Source organism: Lissotriton vulgaris, chromosome 3_1, assembly GCF_964263255.1.
Source record: "Lissotriton vulgaris chromosome 3_1, aLisVul1.2, whole genome shotgun sequence".
In the NCBI taxonomy this organism is placed as follows: Eukaryota; Metazoa; Chordata; class Amphibia; order Caudata; family Salamandridae; genus Lissotriton; species Lissotriton vulgaris.
This window is the reverse complement of record NC_141689.1, coordinates 1,746,593,144-1,746,611,913: the sequence shown is the minus strand read 5'-3', so window position 1 is coordinate 1,746,611,913 and position 18,770 is coordinate 1,746,593,144. Positions and strand designations below refer to the sequence as shown.

The following is an 18,770-nucleotide window of genomic DNA, read 5'->3' as shown; positions in this document are numbered from 1 at the left end:
GAGTGTCTGGTATGCACTTTATAAAACAGCAAATATATGTACTATGCCATATTTCTGCATGCCACACCTCAGCTCTTTTCTACAAAACACAATACCCAACATCCCACCCCGTAATTCCCAACCACTGAACAACCATCATAACACCATAATACAAAACACTAAGCATAGACGTCACTATACTAATAAAATCAGAGTTACAGAGATGTGTAGAGAGTCTACAGAGGGAAGACCCAGAGGTAGGGCTACAGGAAATCTCGATAGATGAGGAGCAGTTTGATGGATTATCTAGGGGGCTGGCCAGCTGTGAAACACCCCATCCTTGGGGTAGCTGGGAAACACCCAATCCTTGTGACAGGGAAACACAGAAAGGGAAATAGGAAGACCAGTGAGCATAGGTAAAGACAGATATATGGCTGGACAGACAACGAGAATGGAATTTTTCAGACATGGGTACACTGGAGTATGGTAGAAGGAAAGTGAGAGCAAAAGAGAGTGGGAAGTTATCAAGGCAGATCCGACTCTGGGACAAGGAGACAGGGAAATACAAAGGGTGACACCTGTATTTAGAGACTCGAAGTCAGACAATAAAAATAATTCCAATCAATATGGTAGTATACGATCTCTGCCCACAACAAAGAATAACACAAATCAACATTGATCAAAAGAAATTATGGGGAAAGAGGGCAATCAAGACCATATTTACAAAACTTTTCCAAAAAGAATTACTCAAAAACATTCAAAACATCTTACAGATTTACAGTACAATAATTGGGACCGAAGGGCCCTTGAATAAGATAGCCCCTGCAAATGTAATGAATGCTTTTTGAGTAATTCCTTTTGGAAAATGTGTGTATTTATAGCCACAAATCAACATAGGCCATGTGAAAGGGAGCTACACCATCACCCAAAGAGGCTCTCTGAAACCTCCACAATGACTATACTGACATAAAACTAAGGATGAGGAATGTGGTCTAACGGTTAGAGCTGATGAGAGTATGTGGTCGTGGGATCACGATGGACGCGATCATTTAACATGAAACCTACGCGGTTTCTTCTCACATTCACATATTTAAATTTAAGTTTAAATTTTCAACAATTGATGAGTCTTCAAGGTTGTGGAATCAGCAATTTCTATATTGATTCAGAATTTTATACTTTTTGGTTCAAGTATATCGAGTCATTCATTAAACTCATGAATAATTCATTGCGTTACATCATGCCCAATGCATTTCGGGTAGAACAGAGAAAACCCTTCGTCAGGGGCCTGTGAATGAAAGCATACAGGACCTTAGCATTCAAAGCAAGACAAATCAAATGGTTCATGTAATTACAGTACACACAATAATATACACTTAACCGGTTCATTGAAATAAAACGTGTTGCAAACAATGTATAAAACTGACGTGAAAACTCAATAGCCAACTCTATGGTAAAAGATGGAGAAAGGATGACCAGAAAAACATGAAGCCTGATAGGTGTACTAGTTGTGTGTGGAAAAAGCACTTAATAAAAATTAAAACGGGAAAATACATGGTGAGGCCAAAGGTAGCGAGTGGAATACCGTGCTGCGTGGTAGACTGCAACGTAAGACGGAACGAAAGAAAAGCTGAGTGACCGGATCACTTATTTCAAGTAATGCGGAGCTATCGTGGCAATCCGAACGCGGAAGCGGTGGGATAGTGGTTGTGCCTATCGCACGGGTTCTTGTAGTGAAGTTGCCGCGTCACGTGATAGCGGAAAGAGTCAAAAAGTTGTGGGCGATATAGAAAACAGAGTTAAAGCAATATAATAGAAGTCGGGGATGATAAGGTACACGGTAGGAAGCGAGAAACTAGAAAAATAAAGGCGGAAATATATGAGAAAATGAGACGCTGGCTGTGTTGTCATAGCAACTACAAGCTGTGTTATGATTGGATGAAAGTTCCGATCACGTGGTGCTGGACGTAAAGGTCGAGAAGTCAATATCAAAAAGTATAGGTCGAAAAACTTACATAAAATGAGTAAAGGAATGGGTCACACATTAAAGAATCTAAGAGAAATAAGCAGAAAGTGATAAATGCAATAGTTGGGGTCAAATGATTGTGATGTTATCGTTGGCATGATGTAACACGATTAATTAATCATGATTTTAATGAATGACTCGATATTCTTGAACCAAAAAGTATAAAATTCTGAATCAATAAAGAAATTGCTGATTCCACAACCTTGAAGACTCATCAATTGTTGAAAATTAAAACTTAAATTTAAATATGTGAATGTGAGAAGAAACCGCGTAGGTTTCATGTTAAATGAGCGCGTCCTTCGTGATCCCACAACCACATACTCTCATCATACTATAAGGCACTGATAGGCATAGTGCAACAAGGATTGCGCCACCAAGAACCTGTTTAACTATTGTTAAAAACCTAAGGAGCGCACAGAGATAACAGCACCAAACTAACAGTTAGAGCTGCCAAAGTTGGAACTGGGGCACCAGGTTCGAATCTCAGACTCAGCTAAATATTCTGTGATTCTGAGTGAATCATTCATAATGATACAGGGAAAGTAAGTGCAGCCACCCTCTATAATGCACTAAAAATAGTACTTAGGGAGAAATTTATTTCAGAGGCATCTTCCCTCAAGAAGATGAAAGACGCCTTGCTTATCCAAAAAAAAGGGAACCTAAAAGATCTAGAACTGACTAATAAGCACACACAATCACAGAAAAGTTGGGGAAACATTATAATGACCCAGGCACAGATTAAAATAGTGCAGCAAGACAGGGCAGCCTATCTACTAGCCGAGCTCAATAATAAATATAACAAACGAGGTAATAAATCAGGCAAACTACAAGCTAACCTACTGAGATGGGAGAAATATCTTAGCTATGAAAAGCATGGATGGTCGGCTCTACATATGGGAAGAGAATAAATCACAATTATTATTATTATTATTAGGGAAATTTATGGAGCGCCTGGTTACGCGCACCGGCGTGTCCCCGCGCTATGATAAGTGGAGTAAACAGTCCGAGCCGCCCTCATGGTCGCCTACCTCCCGTATAAGTGAGTTTTAAGTTTTTTCCTGAAAATGGACTCTGAAGGCTCCAAACGTAACTCCAAAGGTAGGGCATTCCATTGCATGGCGGCCAGATATCTGAAAGACCTGCCCCCCATACGGGCCTTCTTTATTTTTGGAACCTTCAGTAGCCCTGTACGGGAGGAGCGTAGATCACGCATAGGCTCATAGCGAGTCACCAAATTCTGTAGCGGAGCAGGGGCTTTGCCGCTCAGGATGCGGTGACACGTAGAGAGAGCCTTAAACTCCACCCTTCTTCTGACAGGGAGCCAGTGTAATGCCTGGAGCGCTGCTTTAGAAGGAGAGCATTTTGCAGCACCTGAAGGCGGCCTATGGCCTTTCCCGTGGCCCCCAGATACAGCAAGTTGCCATAATCTAGGCGCGATGTGACTAGGGCATGCACCAGCGTTCGGCGCGCTGCGATAGGTAGGAGGTCTAAGACCTTCCTTAAGGTTTTCAGGACACCGAAGCATACCCCTGCCACGGGCCAATCTGGGGGCCAAAGGCCAGGTCAACGTCAAGCCACACTCCGAGATTCCTTGCTTCCTGGCAGGGGACTGGGGATTCTCCCAGGCAAGGAGGCCACCATGCCGACGACCAAACAGACGGCCCTCCCCCCACCACGAGTACCTCGGTCTTGCTACCGTTTAACTTCAAGCAGTTGGCAGACATCCAGGTTGCCAGTTCTTGCATGCAAACTCTGAAAATGTCCGCCTCAAGACCAGGCATACGTGAGAGGGAGATGACCAACTGCATGTCGTCGGCATAGGACACTAGGCGCAGACCATGTCTTTCTACAATTGCCGCCAGCGGAGAGACATAAAGATTGAACAAGGTTGGGCTCAGGGACGAGTATAGAGACAACTCATAACTGCCACCCACAGCCGGCATCAAGGGCGCTAAGTGTTTGCCAGGAAGGACTGGATCCATCCAAGCGCATCTCCTGATACCCCTCCCTCGTTCAGACACTGTAGCAAGATGGAATGTGCTACAGTGTCGAATGCTGCGCTTAGGTCCAGAAGGATCAGGGCCATAGTCTGGCCCTCATCCACACCTTGTCGTAAAGCCTCTACTGCCATAAGAAGTGCTGACTCCGTCGAATGTCGAGGACGAAAGCCAAACTGAGACTCGTGGAGCAGGGAGGCCTCTTCCACAAAATTCATCAGTTGAAGGTTCACAATTTTCTCCGCAACCTTCGCCATATATGGCAGGAGAGAGATGGGACGGATATTTTCTAATTTTTCAAAACTGATATTGGGCTTTTTCTGCAAGGGGAGTACCACCGCCCGTTTCCAGGCAGTAGGTACAGTATGGGTCTCAAAAGAGGTGTCAAGTAGATGACGGATGTAAGGCTCTAATACCGGCAGACTGCCCATCAGCCGTTTGGGTGTGGCGGGGTCCCTAGGAGAGCCTGACTTTATAGATCCACAGATTTGAATGAGTGCCTCAGTCGGCGGAGTAATGAATGTGGTCAACCGGTGATCCCCCCTCACCTTGGCTGCCTCCTTGAGCTCAGGACTTTTGCTAGCTTGGTTGGGGAAGGCAGAGTAGATCTTTGCTACCTTATTGGTGAAAAACTCTGCTATACGATTGCAGCTATCCACCGAGTAAAGTTCTTCAGGGACTGCCATGGGCTTCCCTGCCGAGAGTGATTTATAAATTACGAACAGTTCCTTCGTGGAATTTTCTGCTTCTTTAATCCTGAAGTCAAAATACGTTGTCTTAGCCTTCCTAATGAATCTGTGGTAGGTGCGTCTGCTAGCTGCGTAATCTGCTTTGTCTTGAATGGTGAAGGCTATCCTCCACTGTCTCTCTGCGCGTTTGCATGCAACTTTAGCCGCTCGCACCTCCTCACTGTACCATGGCGCCATTCTCTGAGCACGGCCCCCCGCTCTTGCCAAGCCGAGCGGGGCAACACGGTCCAAAGCCTCCGTGATACGCTGGTCAAAATTAGTGTTGACTTCCTCCCCCCCTGGATTACCCTCTATAACGAGCGCCTGATTAAACTTAGTTTGGGAAAAGGCAGCCCATCTCCGCCTAGGATATTTTGGTACAGACTGCTTCAATGGCCTGGCTCCCTGAATATGAATCAAAAAGGGAATGAGATGATGGTCCGACCAAGAGATGGATACGGGGGTCCGAACCTCCACCTGTTCCCAATTGGCGAATATAGGGTCCAGTAAGTGGCCCAGTTGATGAGTGAGATCATTAACTTTCTGTTCAAGCTGAAGTGCTTTCATCGCTTGACAGAGGTCCCTGGCCGCCTTGTCCGCAGGGTCATCTAGGTGGAGGTTGAGATCACCCAACACCATAAATTTATCTGCGCGCAATGCGGCCTCTGTGATGCCTTCTACCAAGCTCTTGCCAAATCTCGCCGCCGTGCCAGGTGGCCTATATATCAAGAGGCCCTTCACTGTGCAGCTTCCATTAACCAGAATGGAGAGAGCGCCTGCTTCACTATCCTCAATCATAGTCTGCTCCATCTGGCATTGAAGTCCCTGTTTAGCTACTATGGCTATCCCTCCACCTCTTCCTAGCAATCTGTCTTGCCTCAGTAGGGAATAGCCCTCTGGAATGGCTTCAATGATCTCTGGCATGGAATCTGAGTCAAGCCATGTTTCCGTGAGGAAGACTAGATCCCATTGGTTCTCAATAAGGAGATCATGCATGTCTAGTCTGTGCTTACGTAGGGATCGAACGTTCAGTAAGCCACAAACCAGATCATGATGCTCACTTAATTGCCACATTCCCCCGATTAAAGGCAAAATTACAGTGACTACAGCCCGTATTATCCTGGGCATTCATGCCGTGCAGGCATGGCCCGCAGCACTGGCTGCAGAGGGACAATAAGTCATCTCAACTCCAGCGTATATGTGTCATCGGAGAGGCAGGGAGCATGGCTCTTGCCCGGATCCGGCCGCAGACGGGCTTAACTTAGGCGCAACTTCGGCGCGCCTTCGTCACGCCGGCTGCGCTGCCGGAAGCACATCCTCCTTATATCCCCCCCAGCGTCCCAACAACTAGAGCGCTGCAGGTAGCTGCCGGAAGTAGCTGGCTCGGACCTTCCACACCCTCTGCTCGAACGGTGCTAGTCACCGGCGTCAGAACGAGGCGGGAAGGAGGCGCTTCTTCGAACCGTTGCTGCAACTGCCTGCCTGCCTTCAGGTAAAACCTCAGCAGAACAGAATGCAGATTGCCCCCAGATCAATAAGCAACAGCGCGAGTACAATTGAGCAGCACACGGGTAGCGCACACGCTCTCGCTCACACAAATGCCCAAAAATAGTTTAAAATGAGCTCACACGCTCTCACAGTATAAAAGTTGTAAAATCACCAATGCGCCGGTGAGCGCACCGTTAAAAGCGGCAGGGACACTGCCACTGTCCACTTACAATGTTTCCATATCTTTTATTTTCTCCTCTATACTAGAGAAAGGACTGATCCTCTGGCAAGAAAAACATACCTGGCAGGAGGTCAACTTGCCTGCAGTCAGCCCTAGCGATAGGAAACAAACTCAACAAACCACTACTGAAGGAAAAAATCATTACAGCGATAGCCCCGCAAAGGGTCAGTGCCCAGACGAGTTTACAGTCGCCTTTTACAAATGCTTTGGTGGCTCACTGCTGCCACTGTTATATAAAGTCTATCAGTAAATGATTAGGGAGGGAAGGGTGACTCGTACCACAGCAGAGTCAATGATATCTATTATCCTCAAACCAGGTAAAGGGCCCAAAGAGTGCAGATCTAACAGACCAATTCATTGCTCTCCTTAATGAAAACGTATAATTCTTTACCAAGATTAACACCCTCCGCTTGCACGATAGGATGGGGGAGTTAGTCTATCCCAACCAGTCAGGTTTTATTTAGGAGCACCAAACAAATAACACAAGAAAATCCATTCACCTCCTCGATATTGGCAGCCAGCAGCACAACATTCTATTTCTTACCTGGTCACCCTGGAAGCTGAAAAAACATTTGACATGTTTGACTGGGACTTCATGACTGACATGGTTCTGGTAATAGGGATAGGAAAGGGCTTCCGAAATTGGTTACTTTTGGCTATCAATGCCCCAGAGCTCGATTTAGAGCCAATGCCCAGCATTCCCAGTGGCTGACCACTGGGCAGTATATTAGACAGGATGGACCCCTGTCACCCCTGCTTTTAGTCATAGCCTTTGAATCCTTCGCCTAGTGGATAAGCACTAACACCAAAATCAAAGAGGGTCCAGCATATCAAACTTACAATTTTGAAGACTACATTCTGCTCTGTGACAGACCTCAAGTTTGGCTGAGCTCCAGCCATAGCGGCAGATATCTGGATTTAAAATTAACCTTAGGAAATCAGAACTCCTCTATGGCTCAGCATCTAAAGTGTGTGTTGAAGAACTGCGAGATTAAACCCTGTTTAAATGGGCAGACTCAACTATCACATATCTGGGCCTCACCTTAGAGAATACTCTTATGACAGTGATACAGAAAGACAATACACCCCGTCTTGGAATAATTGCAGCTCTTAAGATGTCAATGTTTCCCAAAGAGCCTCTACATTTTTAAAATACTCGCACTATACATTCCCAGAGATTATAAATATGAGCTGAAGACACTGCTTCTCTTTTGTCTGGCTGTACGCACTGGATCTCCCTCACTATACATATTGCCAGTGACGAGCGCCACCCTACAGGTTTGGGACCGCTTGGAGGTCAGGAGGGGGCTGACTCCATTCCTGTTGCCCTTGATATCACCCTGGAAAAATATAGAGTTGATCCCTGTCCAAAACAGACTGACATTCCAGAAAGACTGAAAAACAGATACGTTTAGTCAAAGAGGTTTAGACTTGTGAACATCTGAATGTCGCGTATGATCTTCCCAAAGCAGAGCACTACAGATATATGCTGCTACACTACTGGCTCCATGACCCTAGCATTAAACAGGGGGCAAGTAGAAACTGGACCCCATTTGAGAGGTACCTATAGACTTGTACGGGAAATCAGCATGCTACATTTCCTATCTCCAAGATGCTCAACTCTAAACGCGAAGGGAAGAACCCCGTTTCAACATTCCTGGGTATGTAAATTTAAAATATTCCTCTATGAGAAGCAATGGGATTATATCCTCATCCGCAAGAATAACTTTGCCACTCACACATGAGACAGTCAGAAAAGGTTATCACAGATGGGTCATCTGGGGCATGCAGGGGTACTAGAGAGGATGGCAGGAGGATGGGACTTTGACACACATCATTGGGTCCTGCCCACGGATACAGCTTTTTGGGACTTTGTGCTACCCCCGATTGAGGAAATAACAGGCTTGGTGCTGGAGCGATGTCTGATGGTGGTGTGGCAGGGCCAGACGGACTAAAGAGAATTACCTGCTTCAAGGCCAGAAGGGTCAGCACATCTCTCTGAAGCTCAAAAAACAATCTCTCTCTATGTGTCCAACAGACGGCCACCGCAGAAGGTAAATGCATTGAAAGTTTATGGTAGATCCTGGAGAAGAGACATATGGTACTCAAGATTCTGGACGTTTCCAAGTTTGAGAGCTAAAACGTAAAAATATCCGAGTGGCAAAGCAGATCATTGCCCTCGGAAACAAGAACCTCATATCCTAAGTCATGGAACTGAGCGCACCCTAGTCAAGAGTTGGAGTAATGTGGGTGATAGGGATGGTAGGGTAGGTGGGGCAGGATGATGCTTCTACAGTCCTCAGAGAGGTAGGGAACTGACATTGGGTGATTGTCACACTTATCTTCTGGTTATTTGACTTAAATCCTTATGAAAACATTAACACCTAACATGTTTTTGTTCTCTTGCAAAGTGATTGAATATCCTTGGGTCAGGTTTGCACTATATAAAGGTGCATAAAAAAACAAAGTGGAGTACTGCAAGATCTGGCTTGCCCTACGGAATATCCTGAAGATAAAAGGCCATGAGTGGCACACTTCTCTCCCTGTACTCTTGTGCCCACCACCAGAGGGGTGCAGAGTGTCACTTTCCTGTGTTCTAATAAGAGTTCAGACACTCCCCTGCATGCATATCCTGACTTTCATCCATTTGGCCACTATTAGGGAATTGGCATCCATTCCCAATCCATGTCAGGTTTTGTGAAAGCCAGCCTGCTCATGCTTGAAGCCAGCCTGCTAATGTTTGACACTCTGTTACCTAGAATTCCCTGCTCACTGATTAGTCTCCACCCTTGCAGGCCAAGGATGGTGGAGGAATTCAGCTAATCTGTGGTTAGCTGTGTCTAGCCTGTTCACACTTGATGCATTTGATTACTGTGAGCACTTTTAAGCCCCAGCTCCCTGCAGGCCAAGGTTGGCAGCTGTAGCTGTGTACTGGTGAGACCAACCCTTGTTTCCTGAACTTTTGTTATCCTTGTTTCCTTGATTCATGAGCTATAGTCAATCCTTGTTCCTTGATTCTTGAGCTATAGCTATTCCATGTGCCTGAATTAGCACTGTCTGCAGTGCTACACTGTTTCCTGGGTTCCTGGCCTATAGTTATTCTTTGTTCCTGGTGCTGAGCTTCAGCTATTTCTTGTTCCTGATTTACACTGCTTGTAGAGCTCTCTTGACTCCTTGTTTCCTGAACTGTAGCTATTTCCTTGAACTAGCACTGCCTGCAGTGCTACATTGACTCCTGAGCTATAGTAATTTCCTGTTCCCGAACTAGCACTGCCTGCAGTGCTACCTCGACTTTTGAGCTTTTGCTAAATTATTGTTCTTGCTCTAGCACAGCCTTCAGTGCTACTTTGTTTTCTTGACTCCTGATCCAGCATTATTCTAGTATACCCTAGTAGCCTTCCCTTCTATATATCCTTTTCCAGTCCCTGACTTTCTTCCCATTTCCTTGGTTCCATTTCCTAGTCTGCTGTCTTTCTATTCTGCTGTCTTGCTTCTATTACCTTGTATGCTTGTTACTTGCTTTCTGCCAAGTTTGCCCTGTGATATGTTCCTGTGCTGTTAAGTACTCTTCCTTTCTAGCTATTGTGCTAGTGTTTAGTTCTCCCCCTTGCTGTTTCTGCCTTGCGTGTTCCTGTTTGATCGCCAGGATCCATGGGTACAGCTGACTACCTAGGTGGTGTTTCTTGTTCACTGTGAGTATTGTCTTTGAGTTACATTTATAACATCTAAATACAAAAGAGTAACTGTGGGTCTTAGGCAAAAAGGCCCTATAGTATGTCTCACCATAGGTATCAGCTCCACAGACCCTGCCTTTGCATGCATATCCTATATGTGGATATTAGCAGTCTGTATGTGTAACAGTAATTGTGGGCAAGGAACTTACTGCGCTTCAGTCTTACCGTGTGGCACTCCCGAGTGCTTTACCCCACATTCCCTTTATTGTTAATGTTGTTTTATATATAAGTGTATTGCACATACGTCCTGGGTGTAGCAATTCTGAATGCTCAACCGCCTCATGAGTGCCTGTCCTTCCTGAGTCTTAGCCATCTTGTTTCTTTGTGCAGGCTTCCCCTTTGGATCCCTTTTCTCCTCTGACTTCCAGTGAGATCCTGGGCAGTGCTGTACTCATTTTTCTGCTTAATTTTCTACCCAGTCACCAGTCTTTGCCCAAGTCCCTGACTGTGTCCCAGACAGTCCCTGACAATGAGCTAGTTTATACTCTCAATAGGTTAGATTCAGGTTTTCCACACTTCCTCCCCCGAGAGAGTACCACCACAGGAAATACTCTCAACCACAATAAGGTGAGGGTAAAGCTGGAGCTCCCCCCTATTTTAACTCACATACTGCAGACTTCACCCAAAGAACCTAAAAGCTCCAACTCAGCATAACACTGAAACATCTTTGGAATTAGTGGATAACAATGAATCAGTATTCTATGAAATATGTTCTTTTTATATTTACCTGCTCCAAACCCCACAAGTGCACGGGAAATTAGCATGTAGTATTTATTGTTGGAATGAGGAACATGGACATAAGAGTAAAGGATGCTTGCAGCCACAGAAATGGAAATTGAGACAACAAGTGGCTCTCTTCTTGGTCTGTAATTCGACCACACGCCAAACAGAGGAGAGGCTACCATCTGCCCGAGGCTGTATGAAGCTATAATCCATCCTAGGAAACTGGTATCTGCTGTTTGATCAATCTGCGGAAAACATGAAAAGCACTTTAAGAACCATGAGATACATACCTCTCCATGATTACAAAAAACACAAATAAGATCAATATATCAAACCATATTTTATTCTACTCTATATAGAAAAATACAGTAGGAAAAATAAGAAGGGCATATCGTGCATTCTGACTGGGATCCAACAAGCAAGGGTGGGTAGATAATAAGAAATGTTAAACAACCAAGAAACATATTGTGGTCCAGTTCACAGTACATTTTTAAAGGCTATGACTGGTTGATTGTTAACATTTCAATTTGGGATGACATGATATGCAAATCCAAGAATACATTAATGCAACTAATATTTAAACAGAAAAGAAAATCATTCCATGAGGTAGAAATCGCATACTTCTGTACCAAAAAGAGATGTTAATCCTTTTTTGCACACACTTATTTAACAATCAAGCACAAAAAAGGGGGACATTAATTTAGAATTTCCTTCATGAACGCTGAGAGGCAGCATTACAATATGTCAATGCCTAACAGAGGTAACACTGGTTAAGGGATGTGGGGTGAGAAGTGGAACTGGTTGAGCAGCCAACATCATGCTCCAGGAATGGGTTTTAGGTTCCTCAGCTAGTTATTTTCACATTCTTTGCTGTTTTAATTTGTTTGGTGCTTTGCAGAAATCATTATGGATCAGACAGTGCATTGACTACTGAAAATAACGTTCACTCAACTTTTGTTACCTTTCACATTCCCCATCACAATGTTCTAGTACATGGGACCACTTCTAACCACAATACTCTTATGGTAATGTTCAATGGAGGAAGGACTATGAAGAATATCCCTACATAGAGCTTACAGGCTAGCGTAATGGAGATCTAGCCCTCCAGAAGCAACAATAGAGGTTTAATTCTAAATTATTTAAAGTAGAATGGTGACACAGCAAATCCGCGTCAACCTTTGTCACGCAGAGTTGGGATTATCGTTTCCTACAGATCTAATTAAGACTCATCCAATCCTGTTGTGCCATAAAGTATAGACATCTGAGTACACTGTTTTAAATCAACTTGTCATCAGGGACTGGCTAAATTCTACTGATTATGTACAAGTCCCCTCGTTAAAGTATGTAGAGAGCTTTTGCAAGCTCCTGAGTCATCCTGAATACTTTAATAATAACCCTGAAATTCTAAGGAAATTGAACAGGAAAGACCTAAAAGCTGACTGCTTAGCACATTCAGAGAATAATAGGATGTCGGAAGAACTTTTAAAACCTTCTGAAATTCTAGGGAAATTGAACAGGAAAGCCCTAAAAGCTGACTGCTTAGCACATTTGGAGAATAATAGGATGTCGGAAGAACTTTTAAAACCTTCTGTTCAAAGAAACTAACTATTTTTAACCAGTTACAACATCCAATTATATCTTAGACAGGTCCCACATCAAAAGCACAGATATGTTTTAAAACGTTTCAGGATGGACATCTTTCACCAAATCCTTACGTTCCCTGAAGTAAATGATTGGTCCCCTATTTTACCTAATTGCCCATGCGGTAATGCTTCACCACAGACAACATGCATGTTATTCTTTTTTGTAAATTTTATACAAAATGGAGGAAGCATTACATATTAAGTTGTCTAAAGCACTGATTTTTATCAATGCAGTCCTGCTTACCTATTCCTGCAGTCCTTACCGACAATTGACATCTGTGTAATAATTTCATCCTTTCTGTGGAGCGTTTTTTACGCCAGGAAGTCGGTTTAATCAATTTTATGATCAATGCTATTTATGGATGATCTATATGTATTTTAGCAAATCGGTATTGGTTTGGGTGAGCTTACCAGGATCGTATGGCGGGCCCAGTTTTGAGGTTCTTACCTTTCTGTATGCTGCCTCAAGATGACCGACCAAGAACTTTTATTGTTTATAAGTCAGTATTTCCCCTAGAATACTGTTAATCAGGTATGGAAAGGACTGTTTTTGTTATTTTTACAATCGAGAGTTGATCTATATGTGTTTGGCAAAGCGTTCTATTTAATTTTTTATATATACTGTATTGTGCTTTTATGGTCTAATATATTTTGACTGAATGAAGATGATGATTATGATGACATATTGGTTGAATGGGAGACCTTGACGTTGTGATAAAGGGTCACTGTATAAGAAGATTGTATATGATAAACATGATCTTCGAACAAGAGATACAATTACGATTGAGGGAATTAAAGGATCAGATCCAACAATGTAGGATAATTTGGTAAAGGAAAGCATATGAGAAGCATGGAGTAGCAGGAATATATGCTGAGGTCACATGAAGCAGGAGATAAAGCAGGTAGGCTCCTGTCATATCTGTCTAAACCTTAGTTAAAGGGATCCTCAATATTGAGCATTCGCACTTAATCAATCAATCAGTACTTGTTAAGCGAGGCTACTCACCCGTGAGGGTCTCAAGGTGCCTGGGGGGGGGGCTGCAGGCCTGACTGGGCGCTGTGGTTAATTCAAAGAACAAGGTCTTGAGATTCTTCCTGAATTGCAACAGATACGGGGAGAGGCATGGCGTTCCAGGATTTGGCCGCAAGGTAGGAGAAGGATCTTCCTCCGGTTCTGGTCTTGCGGATCCCCGGGACGGTGGCAATAGCTAGTTGGGCAGAGCGGATGTGTCTGGTGGGTTCGGGGAATGAGAGGCGGAGGTTCAGGTATTCTGGTCCAGCATTGTTGAGGGATTTGTAGGCGTGTGTGAGGAGCTTAAAGGTGATTTTTTTGTTGACTGGGTGCCAGTGGAGTTCTCGTAGGTGTTGGGAGATGTGGCTGTGGTGGAGGATGTTGAGGACCAGTCTGGCTGCGGCATTCTGCACGTTCTGAAGTTTCCTGAGGAGTTTCTGGATGGTTCCTGCATAGAGTGTGTTGTCGTAGTCAAGTCTGCTTCTGAGGAGGTGGTGGGTGACCATCTTCCTGGTGTCAGTGGGGCTCCATCTGCAGGTCTTCCTAGCAGACAAAGAGCGTGGAAGCATGATGAGATGATGGCGTTGATCTGATGGTTCATGGTGAGTGAGAAGTCCAGTATGATGTAGAGATTTAGTGTGTGGTCAGGGGGTGAGGGGGAGGGGTCTTAGCTCGGCAGGCCACGTTGAGTCTTGCCCGATGAAGGTGTTGGGCCCCCAAGGAGGAGGACTTTAGTCTCGTCCGAGTTGAGCTTGAGGCAGCTGTCTCTCATTCAGGTGGCAGCGACCTTTATCCTGTTGTGGAAGTTGTTTCTGGCAATGGTGGGCTCGTTAGTGAGGGAGAGAATCAGATGGGTGTCATCGGTGTAGGATATAATGTGGAGTCCGTGGCTCCTGGTGATAGTTGCAAGCGGGCCTTGTAGATGTTGAAAAGCATGAGGCTCAAGTAGGAGCCCTGAGGCTGATCTCTGTGGGTTCTGTAAGGAACGGGCAAAGTTTGACTCACTGTGTCCTACCAGTGAACAGATCCAGTCCAGGGCTTTGTCATGGATGCTGGCGTTGTTGAGTCTTATGATTAGGGTATGATGGGAGACGGTGAGAAAGGCAGCCGCGAGGTCGAGGGGGATAAGGGCTGCTGTTTCTCCCTGGTCGAGGAGGGAGCGAATGTTGACAGTCGCAGAGAGGAGGGCGGCCTCGGTACTGAGGTTTCTTCGGAAGCCCGATTTGAGAGGAGTCCAGGACGTGGCTGGCTTTGATGAACTCGGAGAGCTGGGCGATGATGGCCTGCTCAACGACCTTTGCTGGGAAGAGGAGTAGGGAAATGGGTCTGAAATTCTTGAGTTCTGTCGGGTCCACTGACTGTTTCTTCAGCAGAGGGGTGATGTCAATGTGTTTCCAGTCATCGGGGAAGGTGGCGGTTTCGATAGAGCGGTTAATAGTGTGCTGTAGTTTAGAGAAGATGGTGTGGCAACTCTGTGGAAGATGTGGTGCGGGAAGGGGGGCGAGGGGGCTCTGGAGTGAATACTCTTCATAGTCTTGAGGGTGTGGTCTGTGGTGAGAGGGGTCCTGTTGAGCAGGATCTGTTGAGGGTCGTCGCCGTCACGTGAGGTGGTGGAGGGAGTGGTGGGCAGGTCTCGGGTGTCGAAACTGTCGTAGATCTGTTTGATCCTCTGGTGGAAGTAGGTGCCGAGTTTGTTGCAGGGGTCTTGCGAGGTTGGAATTTCTGAGATCTCGCTGTGGGGTTTGGCGAACTCCTTGACGATTGCGAAGAGTTCTTAGCTATTGTGTGTGATGGCGTTGATTCGGACTTGAAGGGCGTTTTCTTTGCAGTTTTGAGGAGGGTGTGGTAGCCGAAGGTGGCGGCTTTGAAGGCTGTGTGGCTTTCCGGGATTTTATTGTTCCTCCATCTCTTCAAAGCTATTTACAGGTGTGTCTGGACTCATGGTGGGCGGGAGTGAACCAGTTGGCTTTCTTGGAGTGTTACTGGCTGGGTGCTGTCTTGTGGGGCACCAGCGCGTCTGAGCAGTTGGATATCCACCGGTGGAGGTTGCGTGCTGAGGTATTGGTGTCTATGGATTTCGGTGGTATGGTTGAGCGGAGGAAGGTGTGAGATGTTCTTCGGTGACCTTGTTCCAGTTGCGACGGGGGTCGGTGGGGTTTGGGGGTGTCTGGTGCGTTGGTGTACGATGGGTTTGGTGAAGGCGAAGGTATACCATCTTTCTCATCTATGTTGTTAGGTATTTTATATTCTAATATTTATTTTCAATAAGGCTCTTCTATCTATTGGTACAAGTGCTGTACTCCTTGCAATTGTTTTCAATGTTTGTGATTTCTAAAAAGTTAACAATTTGAAACACTTCTCCCCTCTAAGCTGTGTTATTTAGAGATAAACGATAATATATTTACCCATACTGATCACTAGAAATGAGAGCTCTGGGTTTATCTTGGTTACTGATACAGAGAACAATGGCTGCCTGAAGGTCCTAACAGTAGTAACATTTTAGTATATCTACAGAATTTATAAAAGCAATTATGTATTGATATTTGTGGCTTCGTACAGATAACTTATAGGAGGGTGGCGTGGCAACTGTACAGGAAGATGGCTGCACTCCCATAGAGGTCACGCCACCCACCTTCTATCTGGTGTCATCCTGACCGTGCAGAGGCTGCACTAACCCACGGTTGTGCCCCCTGGTCTCCCGGCACGGCAGCAACGACAATGGTGCAAGTTTCAGACTCCCTGCAGTGGCAGGGACAAGCTCGAAGCAGGGTCTGTGGGCCATGGCACTATCTGCAATGATGGCATCAGCTACCTGAAATAGTGGAGGAGAAGGCCAAACCAGATCTGCAAGTGGGACTGGGAGTGTGCCGCTGGCCCTACCCGGGCAACGCTACCTGGCGGCAGGACCAAAGAGGAGCGGCCACAGGCGTCCGAGGTAGGGCAAGAAGTTGTATAGCTGCATGATGATCGGGTTGCCCCCAGGAGCGATTGAAGCCTGAGACTGGGCCCAGCGACACAGGTGTGCCCGGCGTACTGCAGTGGAGGCTTTCTGCTGCCTGCGGGGGCTGGGCTGCCTGAAGGCAGTAGCAGGGAAAGGAAGGCAGTACCGCTACAGATTTCTGCAGGCTGATCCGCTGGAGTTGGACCCGGGCGAAGCAGGAGCAGTTCCATTGTCCATTTGCTGCCTCCTTGAACTGAGATTTGGGGCAGCCACCCGGCTCCTGAGTTAACAGGCTGGATTTTACTAGGAGTGATGCTCTGTATCCCTAGGCCCCTCGGACTGCACACATGCTGGGCCCGACTGGGGGCCCACACACCACGGACAGGCAGGAGCATGGCGGGGCCTGGCACCTGCCTCACTGGCGGACACAACCTGCTTGAGAGCTCTCTATACCAGCGGGGCCACAACGCTTCGAGCGTGACCTGCAGTGATACCGCAGGGCAGAAATGGGCTGCACGAGGATCGCGAGGAACACCCAAAACAGGTGGGAGCCCCGTGGAAGGGGGGTAGGGAGGGGTCACAGTCACCAACAGATCAAGGCACCAATGCTGCTTCAGTTGATAAACTGGACAAGATGCTCTGGGCAGACAACGTCTCACTGGAGATAGACAGGGTCTCTTCAGAACTTTGCATTCTGCATGAATATCACCGCAGGCTGGCAGATAGAGTGAAGCACGATAAGGGCACCCTACAGGAACTGAGCCCAAAGGTGGCTAGGCTGCCAAAGCAGGTAACGCGATGACCACAGAGGTGGAGTCCTTGTGTTAACAGGTGGAGACGGAGAAGGGCGCAGCCCACAAAACAACATTCAGGTGGCTGGGCTGCCAGAAAGTGGGGACGGGAAAGAAATGGCTGCTTACCTAGAGAGATGTCCTCCCCAGGGCTTATCCTTTTCTTTGCCCTGGAACGAGCCCACAGGGTACTGGTGCAAACCCCCCCCAGGGCACCCACCTCAACTGGTGGTGGCCAGTCTGTTGCACTACAGGGGGAGAGATCACATCCTGCAGAGAGCCCGTGAGACTGGACACTTTCGGACAGACAGTGTTTCTGTGGCTATCTTCCCAGACTACACATTAGCTGTCTAGCAGCAGTGGACCTCTTGCTTGGTGGTGAAAAAGGACCTCCAGGAGGCTGGCCTCAAATACTTGCTCCTGTTTCTTGCCCGTCTTACAGTAATAGCAGATGACCGGGCTCGGTTTGACGAACTTGGGACTGGCTGGAACAGTACATGGCGGAGACCAGCGCTGGAGGCTAGAGCATGCCAATGCCTCCAAAAAAGTGCTGAAGGCGACGAACGATTTTGGGAGAACTGGGAAAGCCTTCTTATAAACTAGGCTGAGCTGGGACAAGCAGCGGCATTGGAAGTGGCCAACTCGTTCGCAGCTCTTGAATGCTCCTCCTTCAGTGGCAGCACAACACACTTCGCCTAAGTTGGGGAAGACAAGGACGAGCTCCGGCACCTGTAGGGATTGGGACCACTGATCACACCTTGGATGGTGGGCGACATCTGAGTGGGGACCGCTAAAGAAGCAGTGGTGGCTGGTAGGTAACGGTCGCCAGCCGCTGCCTCTCTGCCGCCTCGCCTCGTTACAGGAATCACCCTGGCTCCTAGGCTCCCTAAGCCAATGACAACCCTGCAATGCAACGTTGCGATTGGTTCCCCTAAACCAATCATATTGCTGCATTACAGCATTGTGATCGGTCTGAGGGCCTTGGTTAAGTACTCAGACTGGAACAGGGAGCCTGGGCATGTTCCCCACCGTGCTGCGTAATGCAGCCCGGTGAGAAACATGCAATGTGACAGTAAAACATTTTCAGGACCTCTGTGAGCCTGAAGAACCTGTGAGCACTGCCATGTGTATTTAGCATACAATGTCTCTTATTTAATCATTATTCATTCAAAATTAGACCCAACTGTGTGAACCTTTGACTCAATAACTTTTCTCAAAATCAATTGTTATACCAAATGATTAGTGTATTCATTGCAGATTCATGTTGATTCACAAAACCTTTTTTATATACAGTCTGTATTATAATTTCAACAGCATCTTTCAAACATCATTACATTGTTTAATATAAAATACAAAAAATATACATCTATGTATTCCACATTGCGATTTCTTTTGCCCAATACATTTTGGGACAGAGCGTCCCTTCTTCAGGGGACACTGAATTGAATAAACATAAATGACATGATTTAA

At 46.2% G+C, this 18,770-nt stretch overlaps 1 protein-coding gene across 1 annotated transcript in view; it reads right to left on the bottom strand.

Annotated features, from left to right (window-relative positions):
- Positions 1–18,770, bottom strand: part of MFSD8 (major facilitator superfamily domain containing 8) — a 185,579-nt gene that overhangs the window by 78,133 nt on the left and 88,676 nt on the right. The window contains exon 4 of the mRNA XM_086962181.1: positions 10,918–11,158. Coding sequence (XP_086818307.1) covers positions 10,918–11,158 — 241 coding nt within the window. The remainder of the gene's footprint in view (positions 1–10,917; positions 11,159–18,770) is intronic.